The sequence below is a fragment of the Pyrenophora tritici-repentis genome, chromosome 10 (genome assembly GCF_003171515.1).
Source record: "Pyrenophora tritici-repentis strain M4 chromosome 10, whole genome shotgun sequence".
Classification (NCBI taxonomy): Eukaryota; Fungi; Ascomycota; class Dothideomycetes; order Pleosporales; family Pleosporaceae; genus Pyrenophora; species Pyrenophora tritici-repentis.
The window spans coordinates 133472-151533 of NC_089399.1; the positions used below are offsets into that span (position 1 = coordinate 133472).

At 51.6% G+C, this 18062-nt stretch overlaps 6 protein-coding genes across 6 annotated transcripts; 1 reads left to right on the top strand and 5 right to left on the bottom strand.

The window, feature by feature from the left end:
- Nucleotides 1–770: 770 nt before the first annotated feature.
- Nucleotides 771–1520, top strand: PtrM4_038710 (phosphatidylserine decarboxylase family protein; the record flags this gene model as incomplete). The annotated part of the gene is made up of 2 exons (XM_066104294.1): nucleotides 771–1272; nucleotides 1330–1520. The coding sequence occupies 2 exons, from the start codon at nucleotides 771–773 to the stop codon at nucleotides 1518–1520; spliced, it is 693 nt and encodes a 230-aa protein (XP_065958858.1).
- Nucleotides 1521–2575: 1055 nt separating this feature from the next.
- On the bottom strand, nucleotides 2576–4186 carry PtrM4_038720 (uncharacterized protein; the record flags this gene model as incomplete). The annotated part of the gene is made up of 1 exon (XM_001937777.2): nucleotides 2576–4186. The coding sequence occupies one exon, from the start codon at nucleotides 4184–4186 to the stop codon at nucleotides 2576–2578; it is 1611 nt and encodes a 536-aa protein (XP_001937812.1).
- Nucleotides 4187–5743: 1557 nt separating this feature from the next.
- Nucleotides 5744–7721, bottom strand: PtrM4_038730 (TLDc domain containing protein 2; the record flags this gene model as incomplete). Its single annotated transcript, XM_066104295.1, has 3 exons — nucleotides 5744–5748; nucleotides 6292–7587; nucleotides 7679–7721. 3 exons carry the CDS (start codon nucleotides 7719–7721, stop codon nucleotides 5744–5746), a joined length of 1344 nt encoding a protein of 447 aa, XP_065958859.1.
- A 667-nt stretch (nucleotides 7722–8388) lies between these two features.
- Nucleotides 8389–10691, bottom strand: PtrM4_038740 (uncharacterized protein; the record flags this gene model as incomplete). The annotated part of the gene is made up of 2 exons (XM_066104296.1): nucleotides 8389–8634; nucleotides 8691–10691. 2 exons carry the CDS (start codon nucleotides 10689–10691, stop codon nucleotides 8389–8391), a joined length of 2247 nt encoding a protein of 748 aa, XP_065958860.1.
- A 643-nt stretch (nucleotides 10692–11334) lies between these two features.
- Nucleotides 11335–13100, bottom strand: PtrM4_038750 (NMT1, N-myristoyl transferase; the record flags this gene model as incomplete). Its single annotated transcript, XM_001937773.2, has 3 exons — nucleotides 11335–11532; nucleotides 11580–12366; nucleotides 12412–13100. The coding sequence occupies 3 exons, from the start codon at nucleotides 13098–13100 to the stop codon at nucleotides 11335–11337; spliced, it is 1674 nt and encodes a 557-aa protein (XP_001937808.2).
- A 1596-nt stretch (nucleotides 13101–14696) lies between these two features.
- PtrM4_038760 (DUF1421 multi-domain protein) lies at nucleotides 14697–17267 on the bottom strand (the record flags this gene model as incomplete). The annotated part of the gene is made up of 1 exon (XM_001937772.1): nucleotides 14697–17267. One exon carries the CDS (start codon nucleotides 17265–17267, stop codon nucleotides 14697–14699), a length of 2571 nt encoding a protein of 856 aa, XP_001937807.1.
- Between the last annotated feature and the right edge of the window lie 795 nt (nucleotides 17268–18062).

Genomic DNA, 18062 nt, shown 5'->3' on the forward strand with positions numbered 1-18062 from the left:
CAGCGATTTTCTTCCAAGGTTGTCAGTTCCGCAAGCTACGACTAACCCGATTAAGCAGGTTTACCCCACCTTCCTACCTAGGGGGACTGCAGTCACCCGTCGATTGACGCCACAATCCTAGGGAGATGACGTGCAGGGAATGATCTGTAAATCTTGGAATAAGAAGTCTGTTCCCGGAGTACAGAAACGCAGGGGTATAGATATTACGTAGAAGTGATGAAAATGATGAGTAACATGGAGTTCAAGGGGGTTGACAAACAACTCTGGAGAAAAACTTCAGCCAAGATCTAATTCTGAAATCCCACGAACCACAAAACGTCTCATCAAGAAAACGTCACAAACGTACCCAAAGAGCACCATGTGCATAGAACTGGATCATGGCTCCCGTCAGATCATCGTGTGCACAAGGCGTGGCTCTGTAACATCGTTGGGCGCGTGGGAAGCAACCCAAAGGAACTTCATCCCGTGTTGCAAGAGTTCAAAGATTTGATCGAGAAGAACACACGGATTTACATTCTGGTCAACTCCATATAGGAGATACCTTCTAAAAAGCCGTATAGGAAAGACCCGGTTGGCTACAAGCAAGTCCGTGACTATCACCATGTGCTGGAACTGTTCAATCACATCCTCAGAACGGCGCCTGAGTGGAGCGATCAGAAGTACTCTGTTGGAATGGTGGGGACTCCGTTCAATGCCATATTGGACTGGCCGATGGTAAGCAATTTCTTTGTAAAATCGAGATCCATAACGCTGATTGTGCACTTCTCCCCATGCAGGGCACACCATCTGGTTTCGCATTCTTCCTAGATCCCGATGTCAACAAGATGGTCAAGAAAGTCCTGAACGCATGGGCCGAGTTCCTTGTCTCACCAGATTCCGCATACGTACTAGGCGACGACAAAATTGGCTGGCTCAGCGATCACGGCATCCACGATCTTCCCATCACGGCTAATGTGGGCCAAAAATCCTATTTATTTGAAGAGTTATTCGAATGCGATCCCTCCAAAGAGCACCACGGTTACAAATCCTGGGACCACTTCTTCACCCGCTGCTTCAAAGAAGACAAAAGACTAATTGCCAACCCAGAGGACGACAACGTCATCGCCAACGCTTGTGAATCGAAACCTTACAAGGTAGCCCGCAACGTCGCGCAGCGCGATCACTTCTGGATCAAAGGCCAGGCCTACTCGCTCATGGACATGCTTGCCATGGATCTACTACACGAGCACCTCATCGGTGGCACCGTATACCAAGCCTTCCTCTCCGCACTCAGTTACCACCGCTGACACGCCCCTGTAAGCGGAAAAATCGTCAAAGCTTATCTCAAAGAAGGCACGTACTTCTCCGAGCCACTCTTTGAAGGCCTGGGTGATCCTTCCACAAAGTCCGATATTGATAAAGGTAAAGAGGTAACAAGCCAAGGATATCTCACTGCAAAAGCTACACGTGCCATCGTTTTCATTGAAGCCGACAATAAGGATTTGGGTCTCGTGTGTTTCCCTGGGCATAAGCATGACTAAGGTGTCAACTTGTCAAATTACGGTTTCCGAGGGCCAGCATGTGAAGAAGGGTGATGAGATTAGCATGTTTTACTATGGCGGGAGTACGCATTGTGTGATTTTTAAAAAAAGGGGTGAAGTTAGATGAGTTTCCTGATACGCAGGAGCCTGAACATAATGTGCCGGTGCGGTCGAAGCTGGCGGTTGTGAGAAAGTCTGGATAAACAATTTGAGATTAAGGATTTGTAGGAGGTTATATGGAATATGCAAAGTTTTATAGCTACGTAGCTACATGCCAGTGTGATCGGACGCGCCTGCAGATATGAGTGTTTTTGGCTTAACAGTCTACACAACGGTAGCCGTGGAAGCGGTTCTACTACATAGTCCAGTTTTCTCCATTTTTGATGCAATCCAATCAACCCAGGCCTAGAGAATGAAGGCAAACAGAAGCTAGAGGGGAAGCTGCTATATGTTTGGCATTGGGGCAGTATGATGCTTTTGCGACTTTTACAGGATGTTCATTGGCTCAAGAAAGAAAGGAAAGGTTATGAATATTCTCCAAGCGATTGAACAATATGTAAACGCTCACTGCATGCGTAGTCTCGAGAAGCGTATCAGGAACTTCAAACTTCTCATTCATGGTAAACCATAATGCTACGAAAAGCTGACCAAGAAAACAACCCAAACAGAGACGCCATACTCCTGTCTCCGCCACTCCAGAGATCTGCGACAGAGCAACCCGCAGACTCCGCAACAATCAATCGATTGACATGATTGATTCCTATATAGGTTAAAGAATTACTTCATTAGGCAGCCTTTAACCTAGATAGGAATCAATCATGCCGATCCGATTGATTGTTGCGGAGTCTGGCAACCCGCGTTCAAGCTCTCAACGCCGGTATCCCCTTCTTCGATGAAATAATGGATTTGAGTTTCCAACAGCGCCAGAGTACGTAGGTAGACGGTAAACCCATTGCTTCATCGAAGAAGGGGATACCGGCGTCGAGAGACTGAACGCGGATTCTCCCTTAGTGTCGCTATGCTCATGACTGGACATTTTCGCGCGCTGCCAAAGCCTAAAGTACCTCAGACCAGAGTTTCCTTCGAATTCTATCGTCGAGATATGTCTTGAAGTATGCGTTCGAGTCAGCTGGGTAGAAAACGGTTCTTATAAAAGACGCTGGCCTGTAGATATCGAGCCAATCCCAAATCGTCCACAATGAGTGAGGGCTAGCCGGACCAGCATCATACTGTGGCTGCTGATCAGCAGCAGCATCAAGTTGAATCACAGACGTTTTATTCTTTATGTCTACAATGACAGAAGAGTTACCAACAGGAAGGCGGCCTATCCATCCAAACATTTGTGATAAACCGGGAATCGCATCAGCCCTGTTCATACCCACCATGTCGCTGTCAGCCTGTGGGAAGAATACTCTTGCACCTGCAGCTCTTTCTAAGTATTCCCATGTGGAAGCAGCTTCTTTTGAACGGATATCAAGGGTTGCGACAAATGATCCTGCTGGCATTCCATGCGATGACAATGTGAATGTTCGTAAGAGCCAATCGATCAGAATACGTATATAATGATGCAGGTTACCACACGTAACAACATCTGGAGAGGGGGATTCTGCGCGCGCATTGGTCCAAAAAGTTGGAGCAAGCATGGTGTGCAATCCTGTTTGCATGTGGATGCGCATGTTAGGGGTTTCGGTATAGTACGGAACGAGTCCCTCGGCGTGGACTTCGGGATTGCCGACACTTCTGCAGTCTTCTTGGAGAACAATGGAACGCAGTTGCTTACGAACGCTAGATGGAAGCCGATCCAGTGTTGCGATACATATAGCGGTTGCCGAGAAGTAGTATCTTACGCCGCCATCGCCAAGTTCTCTGGTACTGATTAGGTATCTCCTCAGTGAAGTTTCGGTGTAATAGGGATCCACGTAAGCGTCTTCCATGCAAGAAAGCTCGTCCAAGCTGGGAATTTGCCACAAATGAGGCCGCCATGCAAGGACCTGTCGATGCGACCCCTTCTTGAAAGGCGGTCTTCCCCAAGGGTGGGGTTCTGCTAGTTCACATGCCTTTGACACGAGTTCTTTAAACCGTGGGTGGGCTGAGACAAGGTCAAGAGTGTATTGTACAGCATCACAAAATGATGCTATAAATAGGTCTCTTGACATGCTCCTAGAGTGGGAATCCAAGTTCCTTAATTCGTAACCATTTCGGATTGCGCCCAAGGAAGACCAGAAGGCGCTGCTGATTGATGGATATGCCTGTTCAACCTTTTCAATATCGTCCTCGGTGACGCATTCGATGGCGTGATGGAGCATGGCCATTTGAGTCAAGCGAGTACTATGCAGCAAATGCTCAAACCGAGCAGCTCTTGGGCGCAACCCGAGCTCAGTCTCTTCTTTGCTCTGTGCGCAGCTGGGAGTGAATGTAATGACGTTGGTACGAAGATGAACCCCGCGCATCTCATCTGCCACGAGCTTGCATGTATAAGCAAACTCGAGTTCTCTGCTATCAGCGTATTTCAGAGTTCTCGAGGCGTAGTCGTAAGCCAGACCTTCTTCGTCATACGTGTAATATTCGTAGATGTGATCCCGGAGTTCGCGAGGAGTGCTGAAGAGAGGGTATTGTCGTTGATCCATGAATGTAGTGGTGTCAGGAGCAATCGATGTAGATGCCATGACTGGAGAATTTTATGTAAATGGGACTCCTGTGTGATGAGATGAGGAATCAGAAGTTCACTCGAGGCCAGCGGCGGCTTATAAGTCCCAGGCTTCCCAAGGCAGCAGTGGGTCACGTGATGCGCTACAGTGCTCCAGGATCCCAGTCAACCAGAAGTTTGGTACGTCCCACCCTAATCAATATTGGCAACCATTCTAATGGCTTCATCTAGGGACTTGATGGGGACATCCCATTACTTAGGTATAGTCTCTCCCTGTTTGAGTTGAGTTGCGCTTCGATGGTGGTAATATTGTGACGTATACATACGATCTCCGCTAGCTACCAACGCAAAGAAGCGGCACTGACCAGACCTCTCTGGCATATTGGTGCAAGAGCGCAACAAGACAAACAAGACGCACCAAAAAGTAGCAAGAAACAAGAAAGTCGAGGTTCAAACATCGCAACTTCCATCCATCCCACTAGCTCCTTGGCAACATTTTCCGCCGCCGCAACACCAACCGCATCACCACCACCACCACCACCCACAAACCCACTCTCACCACACACCCACCACACCCAAGCCCGCCCGCGGCACCAAAACCCCCAAAATGAACGCCCGCGCCCTCATCCCCCTTTTCCGCACCCTCACCCTCCGCACCCCACTACGCACCACACTCCGCACGCCCAAAGTACACATCCACACACCCACCTGCGCCTGCTTCTCCACGACACGCCTGACGCGCCCCACCGCCAGCCTCACCACGCACTTCACAGGCCTCAGCACGAGCAATGCGACCCCAATGGCAAGCGGCAAAGTGGCCAGCGGCATGCGGATACAAACACGCGGGATGAAAGTGCGCAGCTCGGTGAAGAAACTTTGTGATGGGTGTAAGAGTGTGAGGAGGAAGGGGGGGAGATATGTTTATATTATTTGCAGCAAGAATCCTAAGCATAAGCAGAGGTGAGTTCGAGGGAGGGGAGTAGTGGTAGGACTTTTGCTAACGGGGGGTTTAGGCAAGGATAGATCGGTGCATGTGCATGGGTGCTAGAGGTTGCTCTGAGACAATGCTTGTGAGCTGTTCAGATGCACCTGGGGTGAGGAGAGCACACAACCATGACGTGAGAGGAGAGGACGAACAAGAGGAGGACCATGTATCATAAATGTACACACCACACATCACGAGTGCGGAATATACACCCCCCCCTCCCCCCACAGAAAAGAAAACCGCCCAAGCCGGTACAAACATTCAACCTCGCTCCCTCTGCTTGAATTCGTAAAACGATCACATCTGTTAGGACGACGAGCAGCTGGACCATCATGATGCTGCAGCTTCTCGTTGTCTTAACAGATGTGGTCTGGTTATACGGGCTCAGTGGAGTGATGGAGAGAGGGCAGTAGGTGTTAGGTGAGGGTGTTATAATATGGGACGGGATGGGATTAAACTCCATTGCTTAAGATTTTGATATGAGAAGAAATGAAATTCTTAGAATCTTCACAACGAAACTAATCGTGTACTCATAACTGCATAAATCATTACACCCACCCCCACCCCCCCCCTTTTCCACCTTACCACCCCTCACACTCATCCCATACTCCCCCCACTCCTGTCCCCCGAAATCACACCCGCCATCTTCAACAGCTCCCTATCCATCTCCTGATCCCCTGTCCCAAGATTAACCCTCCTTCTGGCCTCGGCCTCCCTCTCCTCCCACGCCCACGTCCTCCTCTGCTCCTCAGCCACCTCATCCCCGCCACATCCCCAAACCTCCAACGACTCAATCTCAAACCGATCCTGCCAATCACTCCCCTTCCTAGCAGGCAACTTACTCGGCAAAAAGGACCCCCCGCCCTCGGCGAGATGCGTGAAGACTGCGAATTCCAGCGCGTCGTCGAGGTGCAGGGACACGGGGCCGGGGCGGAAAACGGGGTGTGAGTGCGAGTGCGAGTGCGAGGAGTGCGAGGCTGATTGCGTGGGGATGGGAGTGCCGAGACCGAGGCCCGCGGGTGTGGTGGGCGATTTGGAAAAGTAGGTGTAGTCGTGGCTGAATGCTGAAGCAGTGAAGACGTCGTGGGTGGGCGAGAGTTGGAAGAGTGTCGTTGATGCGTCGCCGAAGCAAGTTTTACCCGTGTGTTTCCACTGCGAGGAGATGTAGGCGCCGTAGATGAGTGTTTGGTTCGACGACAACGAGTCGGGTGTGATACTAGATGGATGACGCTTGGGTGGTAGCATGTCTTGGAGTGCGCGTTCGCGGGTTGTGGAGGGCGTGGTGGGCAGGAGACGGCCTTTTACGAGGAGGATGGTGGGGGCGCGCCAATTGAAGACTTGTTTTTCGAAGGAACCCATGCTGAAGCCGTGGGTGTTGCCGCTGTAGAGGGGGCGTAGGCGGCGGAAGAGGTCACTGCCTTTGAGGAAGAAGGAGAGTTGGCTGAGGATGGTTAGGTTAAGGATTTCGCCTGGTTCGCGGAGGATGGGCTCGCTTTGCGCTTTTGGAGGCGGGATAACGGGCTTGCTCTCTTTGGTGGGGGAATTAGGGCCGCCTTTTCGTTTTGACAGGTCCATGTCTTTGGCGAAGAGGAAGTGCTCGAAGAGTGGGTTTAGTCCGTTGAAGAGGTAGGGCAGGCATGTTGAGATGACGGCGTTGAATGTGCGGTATGTGACACCTGGATGATTCTCGACGCCAAAGGAGGATATAATGACATGTGCCGCCCTTCGCAGTTCCGCTACGCGTGTGTCTGACAAGTCTGGAGCTAGTGTCGAGAGGCTCTGTTGCGCGTCGATTGGCGCAATGAGGAGCAGTAGCTCCACCAGCTTCAAGAAGTTGTCCGTGGGTATAATCGAGTGATGTACGTTGGACTGCTCCCCATGCTTAAACGCATCTATAGCGTCCATAGAATCAAGTGCAGCCAACACCAACTCATCATCCTCGTCTTCATCTCCCTCGTCCCCATCATCCGGCGCATCAACCGCAAACCCCATGTTACCACTGCTCACCGGCGCTGGCACATCTTTCTCCTTCTCTTTCTCCTTGTCCTCCAAACTCGACCGTATACCCTTGTCATAAATCGCCAAACTCCGATATATCTCCCGCAACCAAATCTCCCTCCCCCTCTTCTTCACCACCGCCCCATACCGCTCGGTAAGGATTGTGACAACCTTTAGCAACGCCTCATAAGTCAGGATAGCGGGCGCTTGGCTCGGAAGGGGGAATGCGCCAAGATAGCTAGCCATTTGAAAGATGACGGAGCCCACGCCCAGTGCATCTGGCAGCTCGAGAAAGCGACATAGCGTAGTCTCGCTCCAGTAGTGTACTCCGGATTCGGTGTCGGCTAGGGAGCGGAAGACGCAGTTGAAGCAGTAGAGTTCAAGTGGGGTGAAGCTTTTTTGTGCGAATCGTTGGGCAATGGTTTGTGAGAGTTGCTCTGGTGGGTGTTAGCATTGCCTTGTCTAGGCTGACATGTTGAAGAGAGAGAGATTCTGTAGATGGAGGAGAGGACAGCAATTCTTACGCACCAAGTGTTAATTGCGGGGTATTATGCGATGCCCCTTGACCCATGTTCACGTTTGGTGGGCGGTTCCGCAGTGGCTCACGGTTGGGGAAATGGTCGCGTCGCGATGCTGTCTCCATCAGCCATGACGGAATGCTGCTTATCTCCGATAACGCCGACAGACGTCTTGGAATTGGACATCACCTATTGATCACGCCACATGTAAACTGTAACTTGGGATATTGTATCATTCATCTCCATCTGAAACTTGACTCTATCGTATTCGATAAGCCACGCCATCTACAGAATTCGAGAATGTAATGACTCTCAGCTATGCGCTCGCGTCCATGTGTATGCGAGACCATCCTATTAACATGCGATCATGCTGTTCAACGTCGACGTATGAGTAGACGGATCCAATGCCTCTCGCATATGCTCTGCCTCTACCATTCCTAAGCGGGAGGCAAATTGCCAGCACCACGCCCACCACGTCCACCGGGTCCATCATGTCCACCACGACCGCCACGTCCACCACGTCCACCACCTACACCCCAAACTCCATGTCCACCACGGCCTCCATAGGGACCTGTAGGTAGTTCACTCCCGAGCTGAAATACTGGTACAACTTGCCCACGACCATGACCAGGAGCAAGACCGCCGCGCCCACCACGTGTCTCTGCACCACTACCACCACCACGGCCACGAGAGTTCACGGGCACTCCTGCGTGACCACCCCTACCTGGATATGCCATAGTCGGGGCAGTCGCATTCATCGCCTGTGCAAACTGATCGTTGGAGAAGTACGATGGCGGAGGCGGCGGATGTGAACCGAAACTGTGCTGTGGAAAGTCGGCCGCAACCAAGCTCGACCAACTCGGGGCCGGAGGGGGCAACGAAGGCAGCGGAATGGGCGATTGCGGGGTATTCTGTAACCATGTGTGGCTGTAAGGTGGAGGCGGGAACGGCATACCGTAATGCATACTGCCGAACGACATCAGAGGCGGAGGCGGAAGCTGGGGTGGAGGCGGAAGTTGGACCTTAGGAACAGGCGGCAGCTTATTTTCATCGACGACAGGCGCGACGTAGGTGATCCTGAAAGTGGTGCCGTATTTGTACAGCGCAACCTCCACCTTTGAAAGCATATTGCCCACACTCAGAGTGTCACGAACCGGCCGAATATCGCCTTCGTAAATCTCGGACCAAGATACACGACGTGTGTTTGGTATATCCGCCTCCTTTGCCCACTGCTCAACCGTCTGTAGAATAGCATTGCCGTGCTCCTTGAAGTGGTAGTCTACGACGTCTTGCCAGAGGCTCGAGGGTTTGTCAAGCCAATCCAGTAGAGCGTAGCGGACCGTCAATTTACGGATGTCGGCGTTGTAGGCTCCTGAAGGACTATTCTTGCCAGATCTATACTGCGTCTCTCGTCCTGGTTCATTGTACCATGGCTCCTCGCACAGTACCATGGCTTGGATGGATACCAGGACCTGCAGCAGTGTCGATACTGCAGGGTTCCAAGACTCTCCTGGCCAGGTTCCGAGTAAAGAGAGACACACGGTGCCGTTTCTGTACAGGTTCGGATTGATGCTTATCTTGCCGCCTCCTGTGCCCTTGAATGTAACATCGGGAGGTGCGTTTGGGAAGTTCTCATTGCAGTATATGTCGAACTCGAACAGTCCGTTTTCGTAAGGAGTGCCAACAGCGCCGGTGATGACGCACTTGAGGATATCAGGCCTGTCTTCGGCATAGCGGACATATATTCCCGGGGGAAGACTTGTTTGGAGTGTCGTGATCTCGATGATCAAGCGTTTGAGTCGTCCTGGCGGAGACTGCATGAGCTTTGCTCCTTTTTCGGCGTACTTGTAAGTCGATTTGATTCGGATGCCAGGTAATTCTTTCACTGCAAGATCCCTGGCGGCCGATGTAGTGTTTAGCTCGACCAACTCTGCAAGAAGTGATACTTCGCGACAGATCGCTATCATATCCTGGCCTTCGTCATCTTGGAAGTCTTGCTTGTTTGCCTCCGCATTCTTCAGAAACACAGAGCTTTGTGCAAAGAGGTTACGACAGCAAGCCGCCAGTATAGGACCTTTTTCTTTCGGTGCAGTAACATCATCGCAGAGTGATAGTGTCAAGATATTGACCATGTCAGGGCGTATAATGTGGGGCGAGAATAGTGCTTCGTTCGTGCTGGAATGCGAGCCAATCGTTTCCAGAAATTTGGTCAAAGACATGTAGACGTGCTTGCGCCTGGTAATGTCGACGAGTTGGTCGTTCCGCAGTAGCTCAGCGCAGTAGCTGAGTACCTTGCTGTTCATAAGCATCTCAAGCACCGCGCCTGGAGTGTCAATGTCGAAGCGTGTCTTGCGATCAATAGACGGAAGCAGATATTGCAAAAGCGTCAGGGTCATTGTGCCCGTGTCATCTGCGGCGCGCTGTGCGCTCAGCCTCCACAACGAAGACTGATTACCTGATTGATCGGGACCCTCGATAGATTCTTGCGGACTACCATGCCGTCCGTAACCAATACCGCTGGAGAGCAGATGGTGCCTGCCCTTGGGTGTTGCACTATCGTCATGTGCGCGATTCTTAATTTGACCATTTGACTTCGATGCCGATGGCTTGCGCTTCTTTTCGATGTCGCTGCATTCCTTCGCATATTGGTCGAATCCGCACAGCAACGCCCAGATGAGAAAGAGGCGGCCGTCATCACAACACCAAGAGAGGCTATGCGATCCGTACTTGGCATAGCCTGCTGGCTCTATGGGGTGCTTTTGTGCGCAGTAAATGCAACACAGTGCCCCACAGCCTTCGCAGTCGATAGTCGATGATAGTGTGAGTGCGGCGTCACTCAACCATTTGCTGAAGAGATTGCGGACATTGGTTTCTTCTTTGAAGAACGGCGTATCACACCGGGGACAGGCGCTCCCCTTGGTGTGCTTTGTGAAGTCCGCGAAATTGGTCAGTGTGCCGCATCCACGTGCTGCGTCCATGTCGTACATCCAGGCGACGACCGATCCGCCGTCAAGGTCGGGCATTCTGTCTTTGTGTATGTCAGTATATGGGCAATGCGGTACAGCCTAAAAGTAAGCTGTTCTGCAAGGCAATCTGAGGTCCGGCAAGCAGCGTGGTGGTTGGTTGTGCGAGAAGGTGTGTCGAAGTAGCTAGATACTAGAGTGCTCCGAAAATACACGAGGCTGCGTCGCGTTCACGTTGCGCGCGCACCGCACAAGAGGAACTCTAATTAATAAACATGCAAAATAAGCGAGCAGGCAGCAGAGGCGCAGATGAGTGGTGAAAGTGAGAGAAATCGGTGAATGAGAAAGTGAAATAGAAAAGTAAGGGTTGGTCTAACCACGGATAGACGCAGGTGCACCCGCCCAATGAGGGCGCCACATAGGCGACTGAGACCGAAAGGCGACGAATAGGGTCTGGCTATCAACATGGTTTCGAAGAATTCACATTCACAACTGACGCGTGGTGAGCATTTGAGCAATTAGGGAGCAACCGTGGTGTGCATTCTACAACTAGCAAACCATATGCACCGCTTGGCGGGTGGTCTTATTCAGAGGGTATTATTACCTAATGCTGACTTTTTCAGGACCTGAATCACTCCAACCAGCCCTGCGAACAGACATTACATGGTTTTACGTACGCCTTGGCGGCTGTACCGAACCGCGGTTACAACATGACTAACCCAATTCCGCCCATGTGGTCCTTGCTCGCCTGGCTTCGTGAGTCAATACCACCCGGTATGGGTGCGGCACGATAATTGTAGAGATAATAGTGCAGTGAGCCGTCACCAGCACCAAAGCGCTGCTCATCCAGGAACAGTGGGTTATCCAAAAGTGTTAGCGCGTTGAAGACGTCGAAATTAGCCTAACTTTGTTAGCGGGTCACCACATTCCACCGACCGTGTTACTCACTTTCTTGGCCAATATCAACGCATCCTTCATCAGCAGGTTCAACCTTTGCTTCAACTTTGCCTGGTCCTTCTCCTCCTCAAAGGCGACCTCGGTACCATAGTAGAACAAATAAGCTGCCTTGATAGTGTTATGCTTCTTGTTCCCGATGACGGTGCTCTCGAGGTTGTAAAAGGAGAAGTAGTCGGTGATCTTGTGAGTGTTGGGATCTTCAACAACGTAGCTCCACACAACCTGCTCCTTGGGCTTCTCCTTGGGCGCCATCCAGTGCTCAAATTCGGTTTTGTTGAAGACCTGTGCCATATCCATGCGCTTAAGATATCGCTGTAGGAGATCGAGGGCTGAATCGACATCCTTTGCTTCCATTTCGCGAAGTCCTGGGGTAGATGTAGTGTCTGGGAGCTTGAATCGTATAATCTGACGCTTTTCGGTGCTGTTCGGGGGCAGGGGAGAGAAGCCGACATCATGGAGCTTTTGCCAGTCGAGCGCACGATGAAAATAGCGGGCAGTCGAGACAGGTGTAGGCAGAAGGGAGCCGGCAGTGTATACGGCCTGGAATGTACCTTCGACGTAGCAGCGGCGGGTGATCTCCTTGATCAGGACGGGTGCTAGCCGTTTCGAGCGCAGCTTCTTGTGAATACAGAGAAAGTTTACTTCGGAGCAGTCAAGTATCTTTTCGCGGATGCGCATCTGTATCGGGATGCCTGATATGAAGGCGACGAGTTTGCCAGATGCGGTTGCGCGGACACCGACGTGCCATTCCTTCTTCCACCCAGGCGCTTTCAGGGCCCTACATTTGTCAGTCAAGCGCGGGAGTCGCATTATTCCGGCTTACCAGTTTAGAAATGATGGCGAGTAGTTAAAGCGGAACGTCGCGTCCTTGTCCTCGACGTAGTGGTTGGTGAGCAGCTCAAACACTTCGTGGAGCTGCTTCTCGTCTTCGAGGTCCATAGTAACCCACTCAAAGCCCGGGTACATGGGACTGGGGTTCTTGTCAACCTCCTCAATCTTGATCTCCTTGATAGGTCCATCCTTGATCTTTTCCTTGCTCGCCATCTCATCGAAGCTGGGTACCGGCTGTGTCTTCCAGAATGCGTGACTGGCCATGTCCTTTTGGCTGCCCTGAGGTGCTAGCCCAGTCAACATCTCATTGAGGTTGAGCTTTCGAACAAGATTCTCTAGTTCCGCTTTACTGCCCGCCTGGCCTTGGAGCTCATTGGCGAGTCCAGGGTTGTTTGCAAGCAGCATCTGCATTGCTTCCTTTGGCAGTATCCCACTAGCAGGCGCATTCATGTCTGTCGCCTCGCCCTTTCCTTTACCGCTGAGAGCATCCTTGATCTTACGCTTTCTGCTCTTCTTCTTCTTTTCCGACGCGCCCTCGGCACCTTCTACTGTTTCTGTTGCTTCATTGGCGCTCTCGTCTGCTGATTCAGCTTCTGCCTGCTTGCTCGATTCGGCGACAGCTTCGGCCGCTGCTTGCTCGGTTGCGTCGGGTTTGGAAACCTTGGAGTTTTCTTGAGGCATGGTCGGGAGACACCAAGGGTAGGGATATGAAGGTATCGGGGATGATGGGGAGGTGTGGTGGCTGTTGTCGCAATATTCTGGACACTTGCTTGAGCACTGCCTAGGTGGGGCGTGGAGGGGTACTAAATAGCAGCCACACTGCGCATACCCTGCGCCTCCAACTACCACACTTCCAAGGTTCAATTTAGCCGTCCACAGCAGCCAAGTTCCTTGAAGAGCTGCATTCGCATAACTACCTGCCATACAATGTACTCTTACGATTCCGTCTATTTCCACCCGAACAAATTTCGAACTTGAGCAGCCTCAATGACATCATATCACCACCACCGAGTCTAGCGCTAAAAGCCCCATGTAGAGATGTAGTCTTGGATACTACTAAGAGCCCTGAGCAGGCTGCTAATTTTGTTTCCAAAACGGTGTCTATATCGTGCTATGCTAGTATAATTAGGAGTTCGATATCCATATAATGCTTCTGAGATTCGCGCAAAAATAAAAATACTCTACCTACATGTAGCGACAAAGAGATGTCTAGAGGTAACAGCAAATTAATGTTTAGAGTAGATGCGTGTCGGACAATACACTAACCTACATCAAACCGCAGAAGATGTATCACTCCACTCACATGTAGCGCACCAGTAATGAAAAATCAACTTTTGTATTCTTCACATCCAGGCGGCGGAGCGGTATTGTTGTGGCGACTGCGTTGTGGGGTTGCGACCTTTCACTCTTGGCAGAAGTTGGGATGGTGAAAGTGAATGAGAGTTGGCGCTAGCGCGGCACTGGACACCAAAGAAGAACACGAGAACGATAATATGAGCGTATTGAATTGGAGACTGCGATGGGATATATACGAGGGCAAGTCGCGCTCTGTGGCGCTGTCAGTGTTGCTTTCCAATACGACTGTGACTTCGCGCCCTGAACCCCTGACTCTACAATGTCCACGAAATCGCGAATCTCATCGTCGCCACACGGTAATTACCAACGACAATGGCTCCCCCTGACATGCCCACAGAGGCAAGAGTCAAAAGAGCTCTCGTTAAAATCATGTAATCGATGGTTGTTCAGTTTGGTACGCCAAAGATGGGTGACACGCTCACACATCACACACTAAAAGCCATATCAGAGAAACCATATAGATGTAAATCTTGCTACATTCAATTGAGCGTGTAGCCGCTGTACATAGTATGCTACTCCGGTGTTATCTTGCTCCGCTTCGCTTCGCAACTAGATCTAAACTGCCGTTATTCAAACTCCATCTTAGGGGTATTTCCCGCCATAGTAGAAAAACATTAGATCCAGTCCATTTTGGTTCGTGGGTTAAGAAAAAAAATGTCCACAGGACGGGCGGGGGTATAAGAAAAAGAACAAACAGTCTTCAAGAAAAGTACAACAAAGGAGAAAACGCCAGCGCCGTGCTGCCGCAGGCAGTCACCGGTCTTTTACTTGTATCGTACACAGGTGTTGGTTCCGAGCGTTTGTGGTGGTATAACTGTCTGCGGATGATGATGATAAAAATACAAAAAAAGGGTATCGCTAATGCTAGTAATGCTGATAAAGCAGAGTCTCAAGTAAGGGGGAAAAAGAAGCAATCGTCACTTAGGACGAGGGTTGTTGTGGCGGCGCGCGGATTGTGGTTCCGTTTTGGAACTCAATTGTGAACTGAATAAGATCAAGTTTAAAAGGCCCAACGTCAACGGCACCACTGTTGGCATTGCCATTACGGTTGCTTGTGAGTAGGTTCTGTATCGATTCCTGGGCAGAAGCAGCAACGTCGAGGGAATTACTTTGTTCAAGTGCGAAAAGGACAGCGACACGCGCAAAGTCAAGGGCGACGATGTTGCTAGAAATGGGCTGCACCATTTTGGGGGCCTGGGATATCGCCGCTTGGTTTGGAGTCGTAGGAGCCTTGTTGGTCTGGCCGACTGTCTGGCGTTTATGTGGCTGGTGGAGGGCATGCGCAGGGTGCGGTTGGTAGAGAAGGGGGAGTGTACGTGACGGGCGAAGCGTGGACCTTACATCAAGCGAGGGAAGGCTCCGAGATGCCAAACCGTTGAAGGTAATGAGGGCATTCTCCGCCGCGCAACTGAGTGACAATGTCGAGAAAAGCGACAGAATACGGGTTGCATTCATTGGTACATTGAAACTCTGAGCTGTCTCCAAGATCAGGCGGGGAATCCCGGAACCCGTCGTGGCATTGTTGACAGTACCTTCGATGTTGGTCGTGGTGCAGCCAGTGGCATCGTCATTGGTGCATGTGCGTCCTGTGAAGCCGTTGATGCAAATGCAGTTGCAGGATTGATCAGAGTTGAAAATGGCAAGACCGCCGTTTTGGCAAGAGATGATTCCGTCGCATTGACCATTTCCTGAATTTCCAGGGTTGTTGGGGCGGGATGTTGGGGCTGCTGCAGGCACATTCGTGTTGGTCAGACCAGCACCGTTGCTTTGGGTTTCCTGAGCAGCGGCGCTGGTGGCTTTGTTCATATTAGGAATGACTACAAGAACCACAGGGATAACGACTGCGGCGGCGATGATGAACAACAGGACTATCAGAAGCGTGATGAACGTCCAGAGGGGCATACCGCAGCACCGGCGTTTCTTGGGTTTTTCGTTGGTTAATGCAGCAGAACCCATTCCGTTTGCGCGCATTTCAGCAGTCGACGGCCACTTGGTAAGACCGCCGCCACCCACTCTTGGACTGACACGACCCGAACGAGTTGGCGTTTCCTGGCCAGGTGGTGGGAAAGCAGCAAGCATCTCTGACAAGCCAGATTGGCGGGCCTGGTTTTGTGCAGGAGCACCGTTCTCCCAAAAGTCCATGTTCAATCGGCTAGCTGTGCGTCCACGATCAAGATTGGCTGCAAGCCGTGTAGCTCTTCGAATTAGGTCTGGCAGACTTGTCAGGCTGCCACGCGCCTCAGCTTCTCGGACGGCGTCCATGTCAAGCGTTGGGGGTCTCCCTTTTCGCATTCCGGCACGCTCGGCTAGTGCGCTGAAGCGCGTCTCCTGGGAAAGTGGATGGGGTGACGATGTCGTTGTTGCGTATCCAGCTTGCTCTTTTGAATTTTGCAATGTGTCCAGAGAGTCTGACGATGTATGGCTGCTGAGGGGCGACCTTCCTCTGATAGGCGTGCCGTCCCTTGCTGCGAGCGTTGCGGCCCCTAGTCCCACTCCAACCCCTAGACCCATTGCTTTTTTGCTTGCGCCGCTTTTCTTATCTCCAGGACCTTCTACAGATCTGATAGTCATCAGCGACGGTTTGGTCCGCCTTCCCAAACTTGCTTGTCGCACTAGTGCTGGCGACTGCTGGACAAGGCCGCTCCGGTCATCGTGCTCTGTAGGTGAGATGGTTCCGCGATCGCTAGTGACTGTTTCATCGTCATCTGAATATAGGTCGTCCTCGGGATAAAAGCTATCTTTGTTGGTAGGGAACACGTTGCTCGATGCGAATGATCCGCGCTGCGATTGTATCCTAGATGATTGTGTGTCCGACTCTTCGACGATTGGTGACACATAAGACATTTGTGTGTAATATGACGAGGGGCCTCTTCGCGACGACGGTGGTGGACCTAAACTTGGAAAGCGTCGAGCCTGTTGGATACTTGGCATGGGCGGTTGAGGTATGGGAAAGTCGGGTATTGATCCTATGGAGGATTCGGATGCGATGGATGAGGTAGTGATGGGGCGCGAAGACCTGTAGGAACCAGGGGAAAGTGCGTCTTCACTTGCCTGCAAATAACCAGGAGACATGGGTGACTGTAAGTCGGGGGATAGTTGTTGAATGGGTAAGTCCTCGGATACCGGCCGAATTATTTCTCGTGGTGATTGCAACCTCCTTGGTGAACGAGGTGGAATAGGTACTGAGCTTTCCACCATGCTGTTTGGGAGTGGCCATTGTGGCGACGGGGACCCGGAGTCGACATCATCCCTGGAGCCTGAGTAATCTGGCTGCGGTGACTGTTCGAGGCTTTCCTGGGAAGTCTGAGGCAGGTTCTGGTTTGGTCGTCGTGGCAGGCCTATTATCTTTGAAGTGTCTGGGAGCTGTGTCCTCTTTTGCGCAGCCTGCATCCTTTCCCTGGCCGCCTGTACCGAACCCTTTCTCGCGTCTCCATCGCTATACGCGTCCGCCGCACCGTATGCTTCGGCGCCCAGTCTTGGGTCGTAACTCATGAATTAGGCGTAGGAATGTTGCCGGTAAGTGTGTCAATGGACACAGAGCTGCTTGTGTGTGAGTGACGTGTGACGCGAGGTTCACACCCTCGGAGCGTGAGGTTGGGTAGATGGTGAGTATGCGTCAGGCAGCTTCGTGTGGTTTGGAAGAGGTGTTGACCGTTAGTACAATTGTGCGACAACTGACGCATATGCCCTTGTTGCAAGACAACCAAGGGTCAATGCGGGCATGTGTGACACACTTTGGTCAGAGAGTGTTCTTCCGAACACTGGTCCCGGTACCTGATCTAAATTACAGGCAACGAGGCGAGGGAACGATACACGTCAGGAATAGGTGAGAATGTTCGGTTGACGAGGATTGACAGCGGAAGGCCGCGATTCCTTGCGTGGGGGGTACCCAGCAGCCTGGAGGACAGGTCGAGACAGTACCCTGAGGAGCGGCACGGACTATCGGAGACAGTTAAGCCTAGATTTTACAAGTCAGAAGGATGGCTCGCATGGCAAGTGAGGCTCAAAAGGGCCAGCCCAAGTGGTGTCACCAAGGCCTCGGCAGTGAAGATGATGATGGTGCAGATGATATCGGGTATATGGCCCAAATAGCATTTACCGGCCAGCCATGAGAGGCCGAACATGGCAATCGAGTTGCGCAAACTGGAAAAGAGGGGGAGTATGTGACGTTGTGCGTTGCAGCAAGGTGACGAAGATGCCCAATAGGGTTTCAAAAGGAATCCATGTACGTACAGTTGGAAGAGAGGCCCCAGCAAAAGTCAAACTTGGGGTGTCGGAAGATTTGGG